Here is a 17,738-nt window from a genome sequence, read left to right on the forward strand (position 1 = left end):
TTTAATAGTAGAAATTAATTAAACAGATTGAGGGCTGCACTCACAAACATCCGGTTTACAGTAGCATATCCATAGAAGCCTCCACCTCCTGATCTGCAGCAATCAGTTGGCTCACAACAACTAGCGGCATGATTAGGGGGAACTGTGATCACAGGCCACCTACTTCCTGGTATCAGACGCCGCTCAGAGCACTCGCTCTGACCCACCGGCGTTGTGTGATGTCACTCGAGGCCGGAGGAGGGGATGAGCTGTGAAGTGACTAACTCCTCTGGCATTTCGGAGGCATGGCCTCCTTCAGGTCTATCTCTCCTGCAGAGAGGACCACTGCTTTCAGACAAAGAGAGCAAGCATTCTTCTCTGCAGCATACTGACATGGATCAGGCATTTCAATTTATATATTTATATATTCTATATTTTATTCAAAAAATATTAAAACACAAAGGATCCTTGTGTTATCATAAACTCATAAATTTCTGACTTATCGCAGATAATCCACTGTGGGCCAATAGACCACAATAAAGTAGAAGTCCGGTCAAATTCTAACTATATCTAAACCTATACCCCCCCATTCTAACTACCCTGTAGGAATGAGGTTTATACTTGCCTATTCTGAGGGCGGTCCTGTCCAGACACATGATCGCCCCCAGAGACCCAGCTTCAGGAAAGAGGAGACATTCCAGCCAACGTCTGCAATGTCTATGCAGGGATGTCACCCATAGGCTTACTATGGGGCATCAGTTGTCGGCTGTCCCTCCTCTACACTGAAGCCAGCGCTGATCATGTGACAGGAGTGCCCTCAGAATAGGTAATTATAGACATCTTCCCTTTACAGGGTAGTAGAGCTGCACAATTTATTGTTTAAAAATCTTGATCTCGATTCAACCCCCCCCCCCCCCCCCCATGATCTCTATTGCAGCGTTTGCCTGTTCTTTCATATAACAAGTGGAGAAACTTACCTGCTCACTCAGCAATCAAAAGAAAAAACATCTGGGCAGTCTGCCAAGTTTTTAACATGAAACATTATAACTAACTATTCCTTGTTAGATCAAAAGGGATACATTTTCATGAAAGAAAAATCCAGGCAGTATGCCAAGTTTTTAAACAATGTGTAAATGCAGGAAGTTTAACCACTTAAAGTCTAAATCTTTTTCTGATACTTGCTTCTTAAGTTAAAATCAATATTTTTTGCTAGAAAATTACTTGGAACCCCATAAGCATTATATATATATATTTTTTTTTTTTTTTTTTTTTGCAGAGACCCTAGGGAATAAAATGTCAATTGCTGCAATATTTTATGTCACGCTATTTGCGGAGTGGTCTATCAAACGCAATTTTTGGGGAAAAAATACACTTCAATGAAATAGAAAAACAAAAAAAAAAAACCAGTAAAGTTAGCCCAATTCTTTTTTTTTGTTTTAATGTGAAAGATGATGTTACACCGCTTCTAAGCAAAATTTTAGCCAGAATCGTGCAGCTCTACAGGGTAGCTACAGGGTAGCTAGAATAGGCCAAGAATGGGGGTGGGAGCAGTTTTAACTAAAGTTAGTATTTGACGGAACTTCCACTTTAAGCTCTACAATCTATGTTATGGGACCGTGCTCAGTTAATCATGATAGCCATTTCAAACAGTTTTTTGGGTTGTTATAAAAACTGAAATGACACAGTGCAGAAAATTACACTTGTAAAAAGATGACCTTTTATCGGCTAGCAAACTATCCTCAGGTCTTGAGTACTGAAAACAGGGTAAAAAAAACAGACATCTCCAACCTATTTCCCTTAGGAATCTAGCAGAATAAGTTGGGTAGGATTTTTTTTTTCCATCTAGTAGCTATAGTTTTTCCCAAGATTATAAGAGCACTAAGAATGTCTAGCTATAGCTACGGTGTATTTTCAACTGAACAAATTAAAAGGTAATTTTTTTTCTTTTAAAACAACAAATATGTCATACTTACCTACTCTATGCAATGGTTTTGCAAAGGAGCAGCCCTGATCCTCCTCTTCTGGGGTCTGCTGCCTACGCTCTGGGCCTCTCCCCTCTGCCAAATGCCCTCATATTAAGCTGCACATTGAAAGTTTTTTTTACCTTCATGCACAGAACGCATAAGGTTAAAAAACTTTCAGCCTTTAGAACCACTGTAATAGCACCACTTTTACAAAGGGCAGCACCAGATTAAAAAATAACCTCTAGTTCATAGATACACAAACTGCAGGTCATTAGGACCAACTATAAGCTGGCATACAGAGAAAGGCAGAATGCCTGAATTTGGAAGCTGTGTAGCAGCTATTCTTGCCGCAGCTACCTCCTTCCCTCACCTCCACCCCCTTTTGTTAGGGACACTGATGGCTTTACAGCCAAAAGCCTCCTAGCAAACAGTCATGCCGACTGTGGGCAGAGCCTGATGGGGAAGCTGAGGCAGTAGTCCCTAATCAGGTCACACAGCTTAGAAAAAAACCTTAGATGCTGCACAGTCTCCTGCAGCAGCAGGAGCTCAGCTGTATTGTCCATACGGACATTCCAATCTCAGCGTGACTCCACATATAGAACATTTTTCGCTCTGCGGCATGTCAGAATTCCAAAGAGTGTCGTAGACACGTTTTATGAATTCCACTGTATGCGATTGACAACCCTGCTGAAAGTAGAGCTGGAAAAAGGGAGGAGATATTTCTTCACTCTCTGTCATTGTGACACTGGTAGTGAAGTCTAATCCTTGCATAGGCAAAAATTGATGTCCCATACAAAAAAAATTTTTTTTTATATATATATATATATATATATATATATATATATATATATATATATATATATATATACACACACACACACACATATATATACAGTAAATATGGCTGTGAGAAAAACATTTTTGCACTGTTTACTTTAGACTTTCTGTGTAGGAGAGGAATGGAGCACGGAGGTGTTCCAAAATCACTAGCAGGTGAGTTTTAGGATCACCAGATTACACACAAAAGGGTCATCTAGACTAGTGTCTAGCCTAACACTGGTTCATATGTCTGCATAATAGTTCATGAAGAAACCACACCCAATTAAGTATTACCAATAGACAAATATAGGAATGCCAGAATAACAATAAAAAAAAAAAAATCACAGATACAAACAGCAAAGAATCACGTCTAAAAGGTTATCTTCCAACAAAATGTTGATTTATGGGAATGCAGGATCTGTCTAGTATTAGAGCCGCACACTCAAAAGATAGTTTAAAAGTATACTGAGTGATTGCAGCATTTTAGCTTTAATGTAGGCATTCCCCACTATACTGAAAAGCACTAAGCTTTGGAAAATATCAGAAAAGCAGGCGTGAACCGAATAAAAACATCATCATCAGGAAAAGTAAACGGCTCGAGAATGACAGATTTCTCTGCAACTGAATGATCGTGATTTATGCTGCAAACAAATACTTTGCTGGCAGTTTATTCATAGAGTAGTCAATTCCAAGCTGCCACAGATTTTCATCAGTGCCGTGATAAATGACATAGTAAAGACTCACTAAGTACATCTTCTGGATTGTAATCATCCTCTAAAGGAAGCATATGTGTAAACTGATCTTCTTCCTCCACCAGGTCCAGGCCATCAGGGATAACGGGGTGATCTTTGAAGCCATCTTTTCTGACAGCAAATAAGACCTCAATCATGTACTGCACACGCTTGTCTATTTCGGACTCATGTAGGATGTTCCGCATACGCTCAAAGATAGCTGCAAGGAATAGAAAAACCACACTTAGGAGCCGATAAAACAACTACTTTAAACATTAAATGAAACAAATCTTTTGATCACTTAGGGCCCCTTCACATCTGTGTGCAGAAAACCACATGTCAAAAAGGTCTGTGGTTTTCCAAGCTAAGACTCACCACACTCAAATCTATACTTGTATTACATGTGGTTTTCTGCACGCAGATGTGAAGGGACCCTAAGCGTTCAAAACATTTGTTTCACATTATATATACGTATATCCCAAACTACTGAAGGCAAGAGCATGGAAATGCTATGTCAAAGTGCAGCAGGCTGCAAAAATTTGAATGGAGCCAATGAAGACATCGGTCCAGTTCTCATATGTGGAAATCAGGCATTGTACTGCTAAGCTAAACTGCTCAAGTGTGAACTAGCTCTAAAGGCCATCTATTTACAGATGCCGAGTGTGCTGTGTAATCAGACACAGCATGAAGGTTTTCTCAGCCCCCTATGTTCAAAGAGCCTAAGAAATGCTTGCGCTACGCAATTCAGCAGCTTTGTGTAAGCAGTAATGAATGAATGAATGAAATACTTGTATAGCGAACAAATGTGAACTGAATCGTAATCGTGAGTAAGAGGACAGTTGGGTTGATTTACTAAAACCATAGAGTGTAGAATCTGGTGCAGCTCTGCATAGAAACCAGTCAGCTTCCAGACTTTATTGTCAAAGCTTAAAGGGGTTGTAAACCCTTGTGTTGCATTAAGGTGAAAAAACACCTGGCAGTCACTGGCCCCCCAACCCCCCGTTTTACTTACCTGAGCCCCTTCATATCCTAGGCGGGGACTCACTAACCCTCTCTCCACGGGGTCCCAGCTCTTGATTGGATACATTGACATCAGTGTAGCCATTGGCTCCCGCTGCTGTCAATCAAATCCAATGATGCGGGGCAGGCCGAGTCCAGCATTTGTGTCCATGGATGCAAATGCTGGACTCGGGACTGCGCCCGCAAGGTAACCCCCTCAGGAGAGCGCTTCTCCTAGGGGCTTATCTGATGTGGGGAGGAGCCACAAGAGCTGCCGGAGACCCCAGAAGAGGATGTTCGGGGCCACTCTGTGCAAAACGAGCTGCACAGTGGCGGTATAGGTTATTTAACCAAAAAAAACGACCCATTACAATCACTTTGAACAAACTAAAGTTAGAAGCCGATTGGTTACCATGCACCACTGCACAAAATTTTGCACTCTCCAGTTTTAGTAAATCAACCCCAGTGTTTTTTTGTTTTTTTTTGCCAGCAAATGCCTAGCATGGTACATCAAGGCATAATAGTTTCACATCTGAAAAATAGACCCACATTTAACCCCAAAAGCTGATCCTTAAATCTAATCCTCTAATCCTAAAATTAACCTAACCATTATTAACCTTGCTGTTGCATCAAATCTATTACAAAAGTAACTACCAAGCTAATCACCTTTTTTTTGCTTTCTTACAAAAAACAAGTACACAAATGTTTCTGCTGTACAGTAGGAAGGCATTACATTAATTTTCAAACAACGAGTACTAAGTAGTCCCTGGCTTGAACTGACTTGCTCCTACATTAAAGTGTTTGTAACCCTAAAAACACTAAGATCCTGCTCCTTTAAAGCATGAACAGCAGCACAGTGCTTGGGCTGTGCAATTCTTTTCTTCCTAACTTGTAATAAACCTGAAAGATTCTGCCAATTCCTGTGTCCACCTGCTTCCACTGACCACAATAATCATGGCTGCTGAGTCCTGATTAGCGTTGTCAGTATACATGCCTCGCCATCCGCAGCTCTCGTCTCTCCTCTGACAGTCTCTCCTCCCTCCCTGTCAGCATGAGATCGCTTTTCTTCCTGGCCCTCCCGCCTCTATTCAGCTGCATAATTCAGCACATATCAATGTATGCCATTAAGATATACTGCCATTAATGTAAGTGTGCTTGTTTAAAACTAAAAAAGGAGAAAAAAAATGTTTCTGACACTGCAGCACGTGACCTCCCTGTGCTGGCCGGTCTGGATCTATAGAGAGAAGCGGGAGGGGCTGACATCACGGCGGAATCTTGGCCCCTCCTGTTTCTATCCATAGATCATGGCCGGCCAGCACAGGGGGATCAAGTGACCGCACACCTGTAGTTTTAGCAACAGTATTTAGCCTTTTCATTTCTAACAAACACACTTTTGTTAATGGCTGCATATCTGCATGGTATACATGTAAAGTCACATAGTGACTTTACAAACACTTTAATGTGTATATAAACCTTTAAAATAAACTCTTAATTCCCATTTGGTGTGTCAAATATACCAGTTAAAGTGTTTTGCTATATCTTTTTACAAAGTACAAAAAAAATTGTTGATCCTTCCAGAAATCCAGTGAACTGATAACTTCTCTGCGCTCTCTGCCTTTTTTTCTCATCACACTCAAAACAAAAATCCCAAATACACATACAAACTAAAATCAAACATTTCAGATTAAGAGAGAGAGCATAATAAGCATATTTTAACCAATAGTATAAATGAAAAAGCAGAATAAAACCGGAGATGGCAGGGCACAATAGTTTTTTTTTTTGTTTTTTTTTTTAGAAAAATGTTGCCCCAGCAAGGTTCTGAAATAACCCCCTTTCACACATTAATGTATTCAAGCGGTTCTTGCGGTAGACGCTCACAATGATTCTCAGTGTCTGTGGCACAGAAAAACAATGTCTTGTTCAGGCTAAAGTTCACCTCTTTCCAAGGATTAATATTAATGAGGAAAGTAATGTACCATTAAACAGCCAAGACGCAATACAGCAGACACTTACCATTTATACCTCTGGGTGTTACTTGAGTTAGCTTAAGGCCGCCATCCTTTATAAAACCAATAGAAACTTCAACACTGTCATCTGTAGGTCGCTCCAGGAGCAAGGTCAGCATTTCCAGTGCCAATACCTCGTGGGCCTAACATAATAAAAATAGGAACGGGATTATTCAAAATAAACTCTATCAAACCAGATTATAAGGGGACATTATAGTGATTTTTTATTTTTCCAAAAATTTGTCTTGGAATTTATTTTATGAGAGAGAGATATATATATATATACACACACGGACAAAGAGGGAGAGAATATACTCTCCTACCTATAAAGATGTCCCTGACATGGAATGTAGTATACAGGAAAACAAAATAGTTTTTTTAACGTTGTTTTCCAATTTCATAGCTATACAAAGAAACAAACTAGCCTACATATTGCAATAATGCATTTAGCCCATTCACCCTCCAACATAAATAACAAGAATTTGTTCCCTCAAGGGACTGGCATAGTACAATACTAAAGATATGTTTTTCCTCTGCTTGGTACTGCAACGAGTCTACAGCATCTGCTGACGACTTTGATTTCTGTGACAAAGGAACTTATGAGTTAAAAAAAAAAAAAAAAGGGTAAGTGGTTTCAGCATCCCTAGCAACAAATTAGAATTAAAGTGAAAGTAAACTCTTTGTTTAAAGTTGTACCTACAGGTGAGCCTATAAAAAGTCTTAGCTGTAGGTACAGTGAATATCTCCTAAGCCTGCACAGTTTAGGAGACATTCATACGGCATGAAGCCAGTGACGTCACCGGTGCATGTGCTCTGAAGGGACGGTATACTAAGTGGTACCCAGCCATACTCATTGATAACCTGCAATAACCAGCCATACTCTGCAATACCCAGCCATACCCGGTCATACTCGGCCATGCTCAGCCATACTCTGTGATACCCTGCAATACTCGTTGAGACCCAGCCATGCTCGGCCATACTTAGCCTCTGTATGTGGGGACAAAAGCGTCAAACTAAAATAAAGAAAATAAAGAATAAAAAAATAATAATAATTTTAAAGCGCCCCTGTCCCCATGTGCTCGAATGCAGAAGCGAATGCATACGCAAGTCCCGCCCACATATGAAAACGGTGTTCAAACCACACATGTGAGGTATCGCTGCGAACCTTAGAGCGAGAGCAATAATTTTGGCCCCAGACCTCCTCTGTAACTCAAAACATGTAACCAGTAAAAAAAAATTAAAGCGTCGCCTATGGGGATTTTTAAGTAGCGACGTTTGGCACCATTCCACAAGTGTGTGCAATTTTGAAGGGCGACATGTTAGGTATCTATTTACTCGGCATAACTTCATCTTTCACATTATGCAAAAACATTGGACTAACTTTGGATATCGTATCCATCCATTTGCCGCCTCAGTACCCGTGGGGGGAGTCTGTCCCTGGCCCGCCCAGCGCCCACCGATGTGCACCGCATTTGTCGCCTGGACTGGCGAGTCCGCCTTGGCCAAACTACTTATTTATAATATATTCTCTTGAATTTATTATTTTTATCTACTGGTCAGTACTTTATTCGTATAATTTCTATTTTTATTTTATAGGAATTTTGTGGTAGCATCAGCTCCTGATGAGTGGGGAGATACCCACGAAACGCGTTGAGCTTTGTATTGTGATGCTCGAGTTACATTGTATACGAAACCACATCCATAAGCCTTTTACCATTTATTTTGAAGTCCTTGACCATTTATTACAATATTTAATTTTGTTTTTATCTATGGGATGCATATCTATCATGTGCATACATTTGTCGATGTCGGATATGCTATCATGGGCACTATTCTGCCACATTATTTAATTAATTTAGCTATTACTGATATGTGTAGTTATACGTGGATACTATATAATTTGTCATATATTATGTTTTTATTGTATTAATGTTTATACATATTGTGAATTGGATTTATTTATAATGAGTAGTCTTTTATTGAACATTCAATTAAACAAATCAATATGGCTTAAGGAAATATTTTTGTCTCTTACTATCCAAGTGCTTCACTTAAAGTCCCAAACCTCCCCTGTTTTATGCGTATCAATTATCGGGATGGAGGTACTTAATTGTACTTCATTTAAAGTCCCAAAATTCCCCCCTTGTTGCTTATATATATTGGACTAACTTTACTGTTTTGTTTTTTTTAAAGCACAAAACTTTTCCCCCCCAAAAAAAACCCATTCGAAAAATTGCTGCGCAAATACCGTGCGAGATAAAAAGTTGCAACAACCACCATTGTATTCTCTAGGGTCTTTGCTAAAAAAAAACCACATATGATGTTTTGTGGTTCTATGTAATTTTCTAGAAAATAAATGATGGTTTTTACATGTAGGAGAGAAATGTCAGAATTGGCCTGGGTGCTCCAGAACGCCTGATGGCGCTCCCTGCATGTTGGGCCTCTGTATGTGGCCACACTGTGTAAAAGTCTCACACATGTGGTATCGCCATACTTGGGAGTAATAGCAGAATGTGTTTTGGGGTGTAATTTGTGGTATGCATATGCTGTGTGTGAGAAATAACCTGATAATATGACAATTTTGTGGAAAAAAAAAATCTTGATTTTACAGAGAATTGTGGAAAAAAATGACAACTTCAAAAAACTCACAATGCCTCTTACTAAATACCTTGGAATGTCTGCTTTCCAAAAAGGGGTAATTTGGGGGGTATTTGTACTTTTCTGGCATGTTAGGGTCTCAAGAAATTAGATAGACCATCAGTACTTCAGGTGCGGTAAATTTTCAGATACTGGCACCATAGCTTGTGGATGCTATAACTTTCACAAAGACCAAATAATATACACCAATTTGTACTTATTTTTACCAAAGATATGTAGTAGTATAAATTTTGGCCAAAATGTATGAAGAAAAATTACTAAACTGCTAAATTTTATAACGAACAAGAAAAATCCTTTTTTTTTTTTTTTTTTTTTACAGAATTTTCTGTCTTTTTTCTTTTATAGCACAAAAAATAAAAAACCCAGCGGTGATTAAATACCACCAAAAGAAAGCTCTATTTGAGTGATAAAAAAGGACAAAAATTTCATTTAGGTACAGTGTTGCATGACTAATTGTCATTCAAAATGTGAGAGCACCGAAAGCTGAAAATTGGTCTTGTTATTAAAGCGGGATTCCGCTCTTTTTTTTTTTTTTTTCTTACCTGTGTTACAGGTGGGCGACTGCTACCTTCGCTTAGCATCCACGTCCGGCGTTTTTTTGACCCCCGGCGCGACGATTCTTTTCCTTGGGATGACTTTTAAAAAAGTGCTCTGGCATTTTCCATTTTAAGTGTGGGCGTCTGAAGCCCACAGGCATTTACTTCCTGTATATCGATGACGCTCGGCTCCCAGCATGCTCCGCTCCATCTCGCACATGCTCAGTGTGCAATGGTGGTAATGGCAGATACAGCTGCCTGCCCACTTTAAAAATGGCAAATTCGGACACACCCTTGTCACGTGACCGGCATCCTAACGAAATCTCACGAGATTTCGCAATTTCATTGTCCCCCCATGGATTCCTGGGAAATTTCCCAGGGACCATTGCGAGGACGATAACCACGCCTACTCCCACGGGAGGACAACCAGGAAGTCAGCAGAAACATCTGAAATAAAAGGTAAGTAAAGAATATTTTTTTTTTTCAGGGTTCATTTAGGTAAGTATTCTATCTTGTGATTTTAATAATATGAAGTTTAATTTTTAGGTACCAAACCGCTTTAAGGGGGTTTAAGTGCCCAGTGGTCAAGTGGTTAAAGTGATTTAAAAAAAAAATTCATACTTACCTCCACTGTGTAGCTCGCGGGGCTCGGGGGAGTAAAACTGGGAGGCTGGTCACTGTCACAAGGGTTTACAACTCCTTTAAGGTGTGAAAACACAACTGCTATGCCAGACAGGGGGATTGCAGAGTGGCCGGTGGTTGAAAGCACCTTGGTCCCTGCAAAGGTTGCTATCCTTCAGTCTGAAGAAACAGTTCAGGGCATTGATATCACAGATGTGTTGTCCACAGCACTGCAGCTAAATAATATTGAGCGTCAAAGTGATAGTGTGACTTGTAATGACATGCAGCGGCTCACTGACACTGGTGCAGAAGGGATAAGTGTGAGACATGTGTCTGACAGCGCTCCAGGGGAGCAACAGGCTGTGATGATGTGTACCTCCAAGGAGGTGGAGGTCTCTTCGAATGTCTCACCCTCTCACCCTACAGTGGATGAGCCTTTCCATGTCTTGGACTGGGGAAAAGTCCCCAGAAAAGTCTGGTATTTAGACATGGGATGTTTAGAAATGACAAAAACCTTACTGGAAATGCTAGACTTCGTAAAAACACACTCACTGTACACTTGGGTGTCTCCACCGCAGTTGGACCAGGTGGTGCTGTGGTGTACCAATGAGTGGAGGCAGGTGGTACAGGCCATGCTGCGAAGCCTTGATCAAGAATGGTATTGGTGGGACCAACGCTTATTAACAGTGTGGCACATTGTCTTGAGGTTCTCAGAGAGGGTGCTCTCAGTTACTGAGTGGAATGGAAGGCGCTCAGGAGAACTGTTGGAGACATCAAAGGTCTCTCTGGCTGGTGTAGTATCTAGAAACATCTCTGCTGGTGTCGTCCGAGGTGCGGCTGAGCAGAAGTCAGTAGAGGGCATGGATACTGTCTCACCCGCTAAACCTCAGGAGAAAGAAGGACGCAGCACTAGCACTGATGCTTTCAATCACTCAGAAAGAGGTACACCTTAAAGTACCCGGAGACACTGTAAGAGAAAGTGCTAATGTTGGTTGCTGCAACAATGTAATGTGTACACCAGAAAGAAGTGGTTTATACTTGGATCAGTGTAAGTTCCTAGAACAAGTACCCATGGAATGTTGGACAACAGGTGAAGTGGAGCTATGCTATGGTCCTGTGGGGTATAGTCACTCGCCTGTGTATGGTCCCTCCTCAGGTCTGGCTCTAATAAGCACTGAGATAGATGGCACCGATTCTGCTGGAAAGGGTGACATTGAAATGTATGATCTGCTAATGATTGGTGCTGTGAAAATGTGATGTGGTTGCCGTGGGTAACCAGAGAAAGGTTCCTGAACCTGAAAGACCTATGGTGAAAGGTAAAAACGGACTTCCGTAAGTGGAAAGGTAAGATCAGGGAAGGTAGAGTTCCCCCAAGAAAAGAGAGTAAGCCTAGGGACCCCAAGAGAAGAGAGGGAAGGCAGAGTATAAGGAATTATAGGACCTGGTTAAGATCCAAGGTGGAACGTACCTTGAAGCACACCCAGAAAAAGGGTTGGGCCTACGTGGCTGATGGCCAGCACAGAGGTGTCCCAACTGCTAAGGTGAGTGCAGGTGTTTCTCCCCTTACAGATCTTACCAGGGGGGAGTCCTCAGGGGTAACTTGGTCCCCAGAAGCTGATAAAGCTTTCCAGAACCTAAAGACAGCCCTGTGTAATAGCCCTGTCTTAATCACCCAGGAATTTTGTAGTGCAGACGGGTGCTTCAGAAGTGTGATTAGGTGCAGTGGTGTCCCACGTGCTAATTGGGGAGGAACACCCCATAGCATTCTTAAACTGAAAACTGACCCCTGCTGAAAAAAAAGATGTGCCATTGTAGAAAAGGAACGTCTAGCCGTCAAAGCGACTCTTGAAAATATCGTCAGTTGGGGACAGTTTGGGCTCCTAGCAAACCATGCACTCTCAAATGGATGGCCCAAAATGAGGAGGAAAATACAAGAGATTACAGCCTGTTTGCCCAAGTTGCTTAACCCCCAATCAGAGCAGATCACACGACAACTGTACATAAGAAAAGGATTTGATTTATGCACTATTGTGATGAGCTTTGTGATTGGTCATAGTGATCACAATGTACAGCTAGGGCCAATCACAGCCCATCTGTGCCATGCGATTAGCTGTGGCCAATCACATTAGTAAACACTGAATAAGCAGTTTTAATTCAGAAAAAAGAGAGTTGCTTATAAATGTAAAATGCAGTTATAAGCAATTATAGTGTGTAAAAAAAAAAAAATAAAATAAAAAATAAAAAAAAGATATATATATAGATATATATATATATATATATATATATATAACTAATAACTTTCCTACAGACTAAAAAAATATACACTGATTTGGGTTATTTTAACCAAAGAAATGTAACAGAATAAATTTCGGCCTAACCTTATGAAGAAAGATTATTTATTCATTCACAAAATGAAACAAGGAAAAATGTGGGGGTTTTTTTCAAACTTTTCAGTGTTTTTTCATTTATTTAGCAAAAAATTTAAAAGCCAGTGCTGATTAAATACCACCCAAAGAAAGCTCAATTTGTGTGGAAAAAAAAAAATTACAAAAATGTCATATGGGTACAGTGTTGCATGACCGCGCAGTTTTCATTCAAAGTATGACAGCGCTGAAAGCTAAAAATTAGCCTGGGCAGGAAGAAAATTTAAGTGCCTTGAAGTGGTTAATAGTAATCAATTAAATTTCCTTCTTATTAAAACAGTAAATACAAAAATCAAAACTTTACTTACCACATTCTGATTGATTAGATGGGCAACGAATTTTGAAGCCGTCAAACAAAGTTGCTGTAGGAAAGAAAAAATAATAGACATTACTTCATCCAGGTATAAAATTCAGTATTTTAAATGTTTATATGCAACTACTAGGGCTGCAACTAACGATTATTTTTCGATTAATAACCTTAGTGTGGTGTATAATTTTGTTTATATGTAAAAAAAAAAAAAAAAAAAAAGACAATTTATTTGTAAATATCTCTATGCAGTGGTAACTATAAATACCAACTATATGGTTAGGGAGCAAAATATCTAATCCACTCTAAGAATGACAGAAGAGATATACTGTATATACTATTAAAGGAGAGATATTCTTTATATACACTGTATATACTATTAAAGGGTGAATCTGGTAATTATCATCAGACTCAGAGATCAATTTTTTTTTATTAAAAACAAAAATGTAATTTCAAGAACGTTTGTTTGATTTTATAATCGTTCGTGGGGACAAATCGACATTCATTTTAAACTAAAGTGATGGGAAAATTTGGAAATAGAAAACTTCTTGGTCAAAGAAGTTTTCAGACAATGTATGGTTTTCGTTCAGAAAATGACAGTCATGTTAAAAACAGAATGTTAAAAACAAGTGAAAATTTCAAAACATTCTTTCACTCAGCGAATGTACAAAGATTTTTGTCTGAATATTCTCATCTGAAAATTGATCGGTGTGGCCAGCATAAGGCTCAGTACACATGCAGTTTGCTTTTGATCTCTTTCTGCAGTGCCTTTTTCTTTTGTTTCTGTAAAAAGCACCAAAAAACACATAGATGTGAACCTGGTCTAAGGCGTTTAGTAATATAATGGGGTTAAAAAAACTAAATGGAGCCCTTTATAGTACAAAAAAAAGAGCAGATAATCACTACTGTAAGGGCTTCATCTATAAAGGGCTCATTTTAGTTTTTTTAACCCCCATTATGTTATTGGCCGATTAATCAATAATGAAAATAGTAATCAATTAATTTCACAATCAATTAGTTGTTTCAGCCCTATATACAACATCATTGGTTATGCTGGCTTGGGAGAAATAAAAGTTACATGTATTACTCAATGAGTGTAAAATAGTGCTTCACCAGCATACATTTGCCCACTAATGGACTGAAAGCATCATAAAAATGTATCAAAGAAGAATTATTTACGCTGCCAACATCAAATCAACCAATCAGATATCAGTTCTCAGTGTAGATTTGTACATAAAAAGGTCAAATCTGACTGTTATAGGTAGCAGGCATTCTTAGGCCACTTTCACACTGAGGCACTTTACAGGCGCTATAGTGCTAAAAATAGCAGCCGCTCCTAAAGCGCCCCTGCCCATTGAAATCATTGGGCAGCACCACTTTTAACCCTTTTTCGGCCACTAGCGGGGGTTAAAAGTGCCCCACTAGTGGCCGAAAAGCTAGGGATGCACCAAAATTTCGGCCGCCGAAACATATCGGCCGAAAATGCCCTTTTCGGCATTTTGCCGAAAGGAAAAAACCACCGATAATTGAGCCGAAAATAGGGCGTGGCCTTGGTGGGGGCGGAGCACCGCCCCCACCCCTGGTGCCGCCCATCATGGGAGATCTATAACGTAGGAGAGCCGCCTACGCCGTCTGGTCAATAGAGCGCCGGGAACATCACAGCTTTCATTTCAATTCCCGGCGCTCTATTGAACCAGACGGCGGAAGCGGCTCTCCTCTCTCTTCGCGGCATCACTGGCTGCACAGTGGACAACACACTTATCTCTTTTATCATGCCGCCAGTCTCTGACCACCTCCCGAACCCATGTCGCCAGTCTCTGACCACCTCCCGAACCCATGTCGCCAGTCTCTGACCACCTCCCGAACCCATGTCGCCAGTCTCTGACCACCTCCCGTACCCATGTCGCCAGTCTCTGACCACCTCCCGTACCCATGTCGCCAGTCTCTGACCACCTCCCGTACCCATGTCGCCAGTCTCTGACCACCTCCCGTACCCATGTCGCCAGTCTCTGACCACCTCCCGTACCCATGTCGCCAGTCTCTGACCACCTCCCGTACCCATGTCGCCAGTCTCTGACCACCTCCCGTACCCATGTCGCCAGTCTCTGACCACCTCCCGTACCCATGTCGCCAGTCTCTGACCACCTCCCGTACCCATGTCGCCAGTCTCTGACCACCTCCCGTACCCATGTCGCCAGTCTCTGACCACCTCCCGTACCCATGTCGCCAGTCTCTGACCACCTCCCGTACCCATGTCGCCAGTCTCTGACCACTTCCCGTACCCATGTCGCCAGTCTCTGACCACCTCCCGTACCCATGTCGCCAGTCTCTGACCACCTCCTGTACCATGTCGCCAGTCTCTGACCACCTCCTGTACCATGTCGCCAGTCTCTGACCACCTCCTGTACCATGTCGCCAGTCTCTGACCACCTCCTGTACCATGTTGCCAGTCTCTGACCACCTCCTGTATAAAAATATTTTTTGAAAACAGTCATTTTCGGTATCGGTGCTGTTTCGGTTTTTGGCCTAGTGTATTTTTCATTTTCGGTATCGGTTTCGGCACCAAAAAAAAAACAATCGGTGCATCCCTACGAAAAGCCCCGCTAAAATAACAGTAAAGCACGGCTAAAAATGGTGGCACTTTACCGCCAGCGCGGCTCAGTGTGAAAGTGCCCTTATAGTTTTATAGTGTATTTTGCAAATAGTAAGATTTGCTTTAAAAACGTCAAGCAAAAAGCAAAATCTTAGTTTATTCAAAAATAATTGTATAGCTTAAATATAAAATCATCAAATTCACAACGTCATCGAGTACTGAAAAAGCATAAAAATAAAAAAGCATGAAATATTAAAAGCCAAGAAAAACACACCAGCAATACACTAACAAAAAAAGCTTGTTCCTTACCTTATCATTCCTCCTGTAACCTTTACGGAAATTTAGGATAAGTCTCTTTAGAATCAATTCCCCTACCTGGGGGAACTTAGAGTTGATGATTGCCACTACAGCAGCATACACATGGGTGAAGATGGGAGATGCACTCTGAGCTTGAAGGATCGACCTAGACAGCAAGCCTCTAAGGGAGAGAAACATAAATAGTGTACTACATTTATGGCAAGTAGATATTTTGCGCTATTACTAAACATATTACCCTAAAATAAATGTCAATGCTACTTGAAAGTATTCTCCTTAAAGCAGAGTTCCATTCAAAAGTGGAACCTCCACTTATACGCTTCCTCCCGCCTTCCAGCGCCACATATGGCACCTTTCAGAGACAGGGCCACTTCCCCACATCCGGAGACAGGACCATGGCCAGATCTCCCAGAAATTCGGCCCCCTCCTCCTTCCCCCACCCCCCAGGCCAATTAGAAAGCACAGCATGCTTCACGCATGCGCAGTAGGGACCCAGCAGGGTTCCCTTACCAGGAATGGTGGTAGAAGCACCCAGGAGTCAATCCGAAGATCTGCTGGGGTGCCGACATCATGGGCTCCCCAGACAGGTAAGTGCCCTAATATTAAAAGTCAGCAGCTACAGTATTTGTAGCTGCTGACTTTGAATTTTTTTCACCCAGGCTGGACCTCCTTTTTAAGGGCCAAGTCACCAGGACTTGCGCTAAAATGAATGTACATTTCCACCCATTTCAGTCACATTTTAATGCTCGATGATGTACGTTGACATACATTTTGACATCCGACATATTGCATTTTAGCACAACGCAATTTCATGATGTAAATAGGACATATTGAAAATTATCATTTTTCAGACGTCCTTCCGTTGATCTGGGTTCTACAGCTGTGCTAAAAACACACTGGTGTGAATTGGCGCTAACAGCAATAATTTGCATCTGCAGACAGTTGGAGATTATCATTATCACAAGAACAGTATGCAAATTGATGGAGAATCTCCCAATGAGAAGGTACTGGTAATTTCATTATTCTGCTGTATGTCATATAGTGAAGATCAGAGGTACAGAACTCGCAGTGGTGTCATGGTCTACCGAGCATCTCAGCATAACAAACCGTTTGGTGGTGGCAAGATATCATCCGGCTTTCTTGGGGAGATGCCTGCTCCTCTATGACCAGCCTACTGTTTATCAGTCTGAGCAGACCAATATATTTGCATTGAGAGAGGAGCAATAAACTAAGCAGATTTTACATAAAATTCAAAAACTATAAAACAAACAATTTTTTTAAATCAATGACACCTTAAAGTGGAAGTAAACCCATCGATTTAAACAGTTAAAAAAAAAAAAAAAGGCACAAACTCCCCTTGTATCCAGACCAATTTTCAGCTTTCAGCACTGTCGCACTTTGAATGACAATTGCGCAGTTATACAACACTGTACCCAAATTTTGGTAATTTTTGTCTGTCATTAATGTACGCTGATGAGGCGACACTGATGGGTGGCAGTGATGGGCACTGATTGGTTACACCGATAGGCAGCACTTCTAGGTGGCACTGAATGGCACCACTGTTGGGCATCGATAGGTGGCACTTGTGTGCACTGTTAGACAGTATAAATGAGGCATAATTGCCTCTTCCTTTTCGGGACCGAGGCACCTTTTAAGATAAGCCGGTGTTCGGCTTTTTTTTTCTCCTCCGCTGTCATCGTGAGGAGAACAAAAAATGATCACAGAGCTTTTGATCATGTGATCAGCTGTCATTGGCTGACAGCTGATCACATGGTAAGGGGCCGGGA

General features: G+C 41.1%; 1 protein-coding gene across 1 annotated transcript in view; it reads right to left on the reverse strand.

The window, feature by feature from the left end:
* Nucleotides 1–17,738, reverse strand: part of CWC22 (CWC22 spliceosome associated protein) — a 172,071-nt gene that overhangs the window by 105,611 nt on the left and 48,722 nt on the right. Inside the window, exons 6-9 of the mRNA XM_077448115.1 lie at nt 15,946–16,114; nt 13,045–13,098; nt 6,506–6,641; nt 3,507–3,713 (exon numbers count right to left, since the gene is read on the reverse strand). Of these exons, the coding sequence (XP_077304241.1) occupies nt 3,507–3,713; nt 6,506–6,641; nt 13,045–13,098; nt 15,946–16,114 (566 nt within the window). The remainder of the gene's footprint in view (nt 1–3,506; nt 3,714–6,505; nt 6,642–13,044; nt 13,099–15,945; nt 16,115–17,738) is intronic.

Source organism: Lithobates pipiens, unplaced genomic scaffold (genome assembly GCF_037356315.1).
Source record: "Lithobates pipiens isolate NorthernLeopardFrog02 unplaced genomic scaffold, aLitPip1_a1.2 Scaffold_22, whole genome shotgun sequence".
Classification (NCBI taxonomy): Eukaryota; Metazoa; Chordata; class Amphibia; order Anura; family Ranidae; genus Lithobates; species Lithobates pipiens.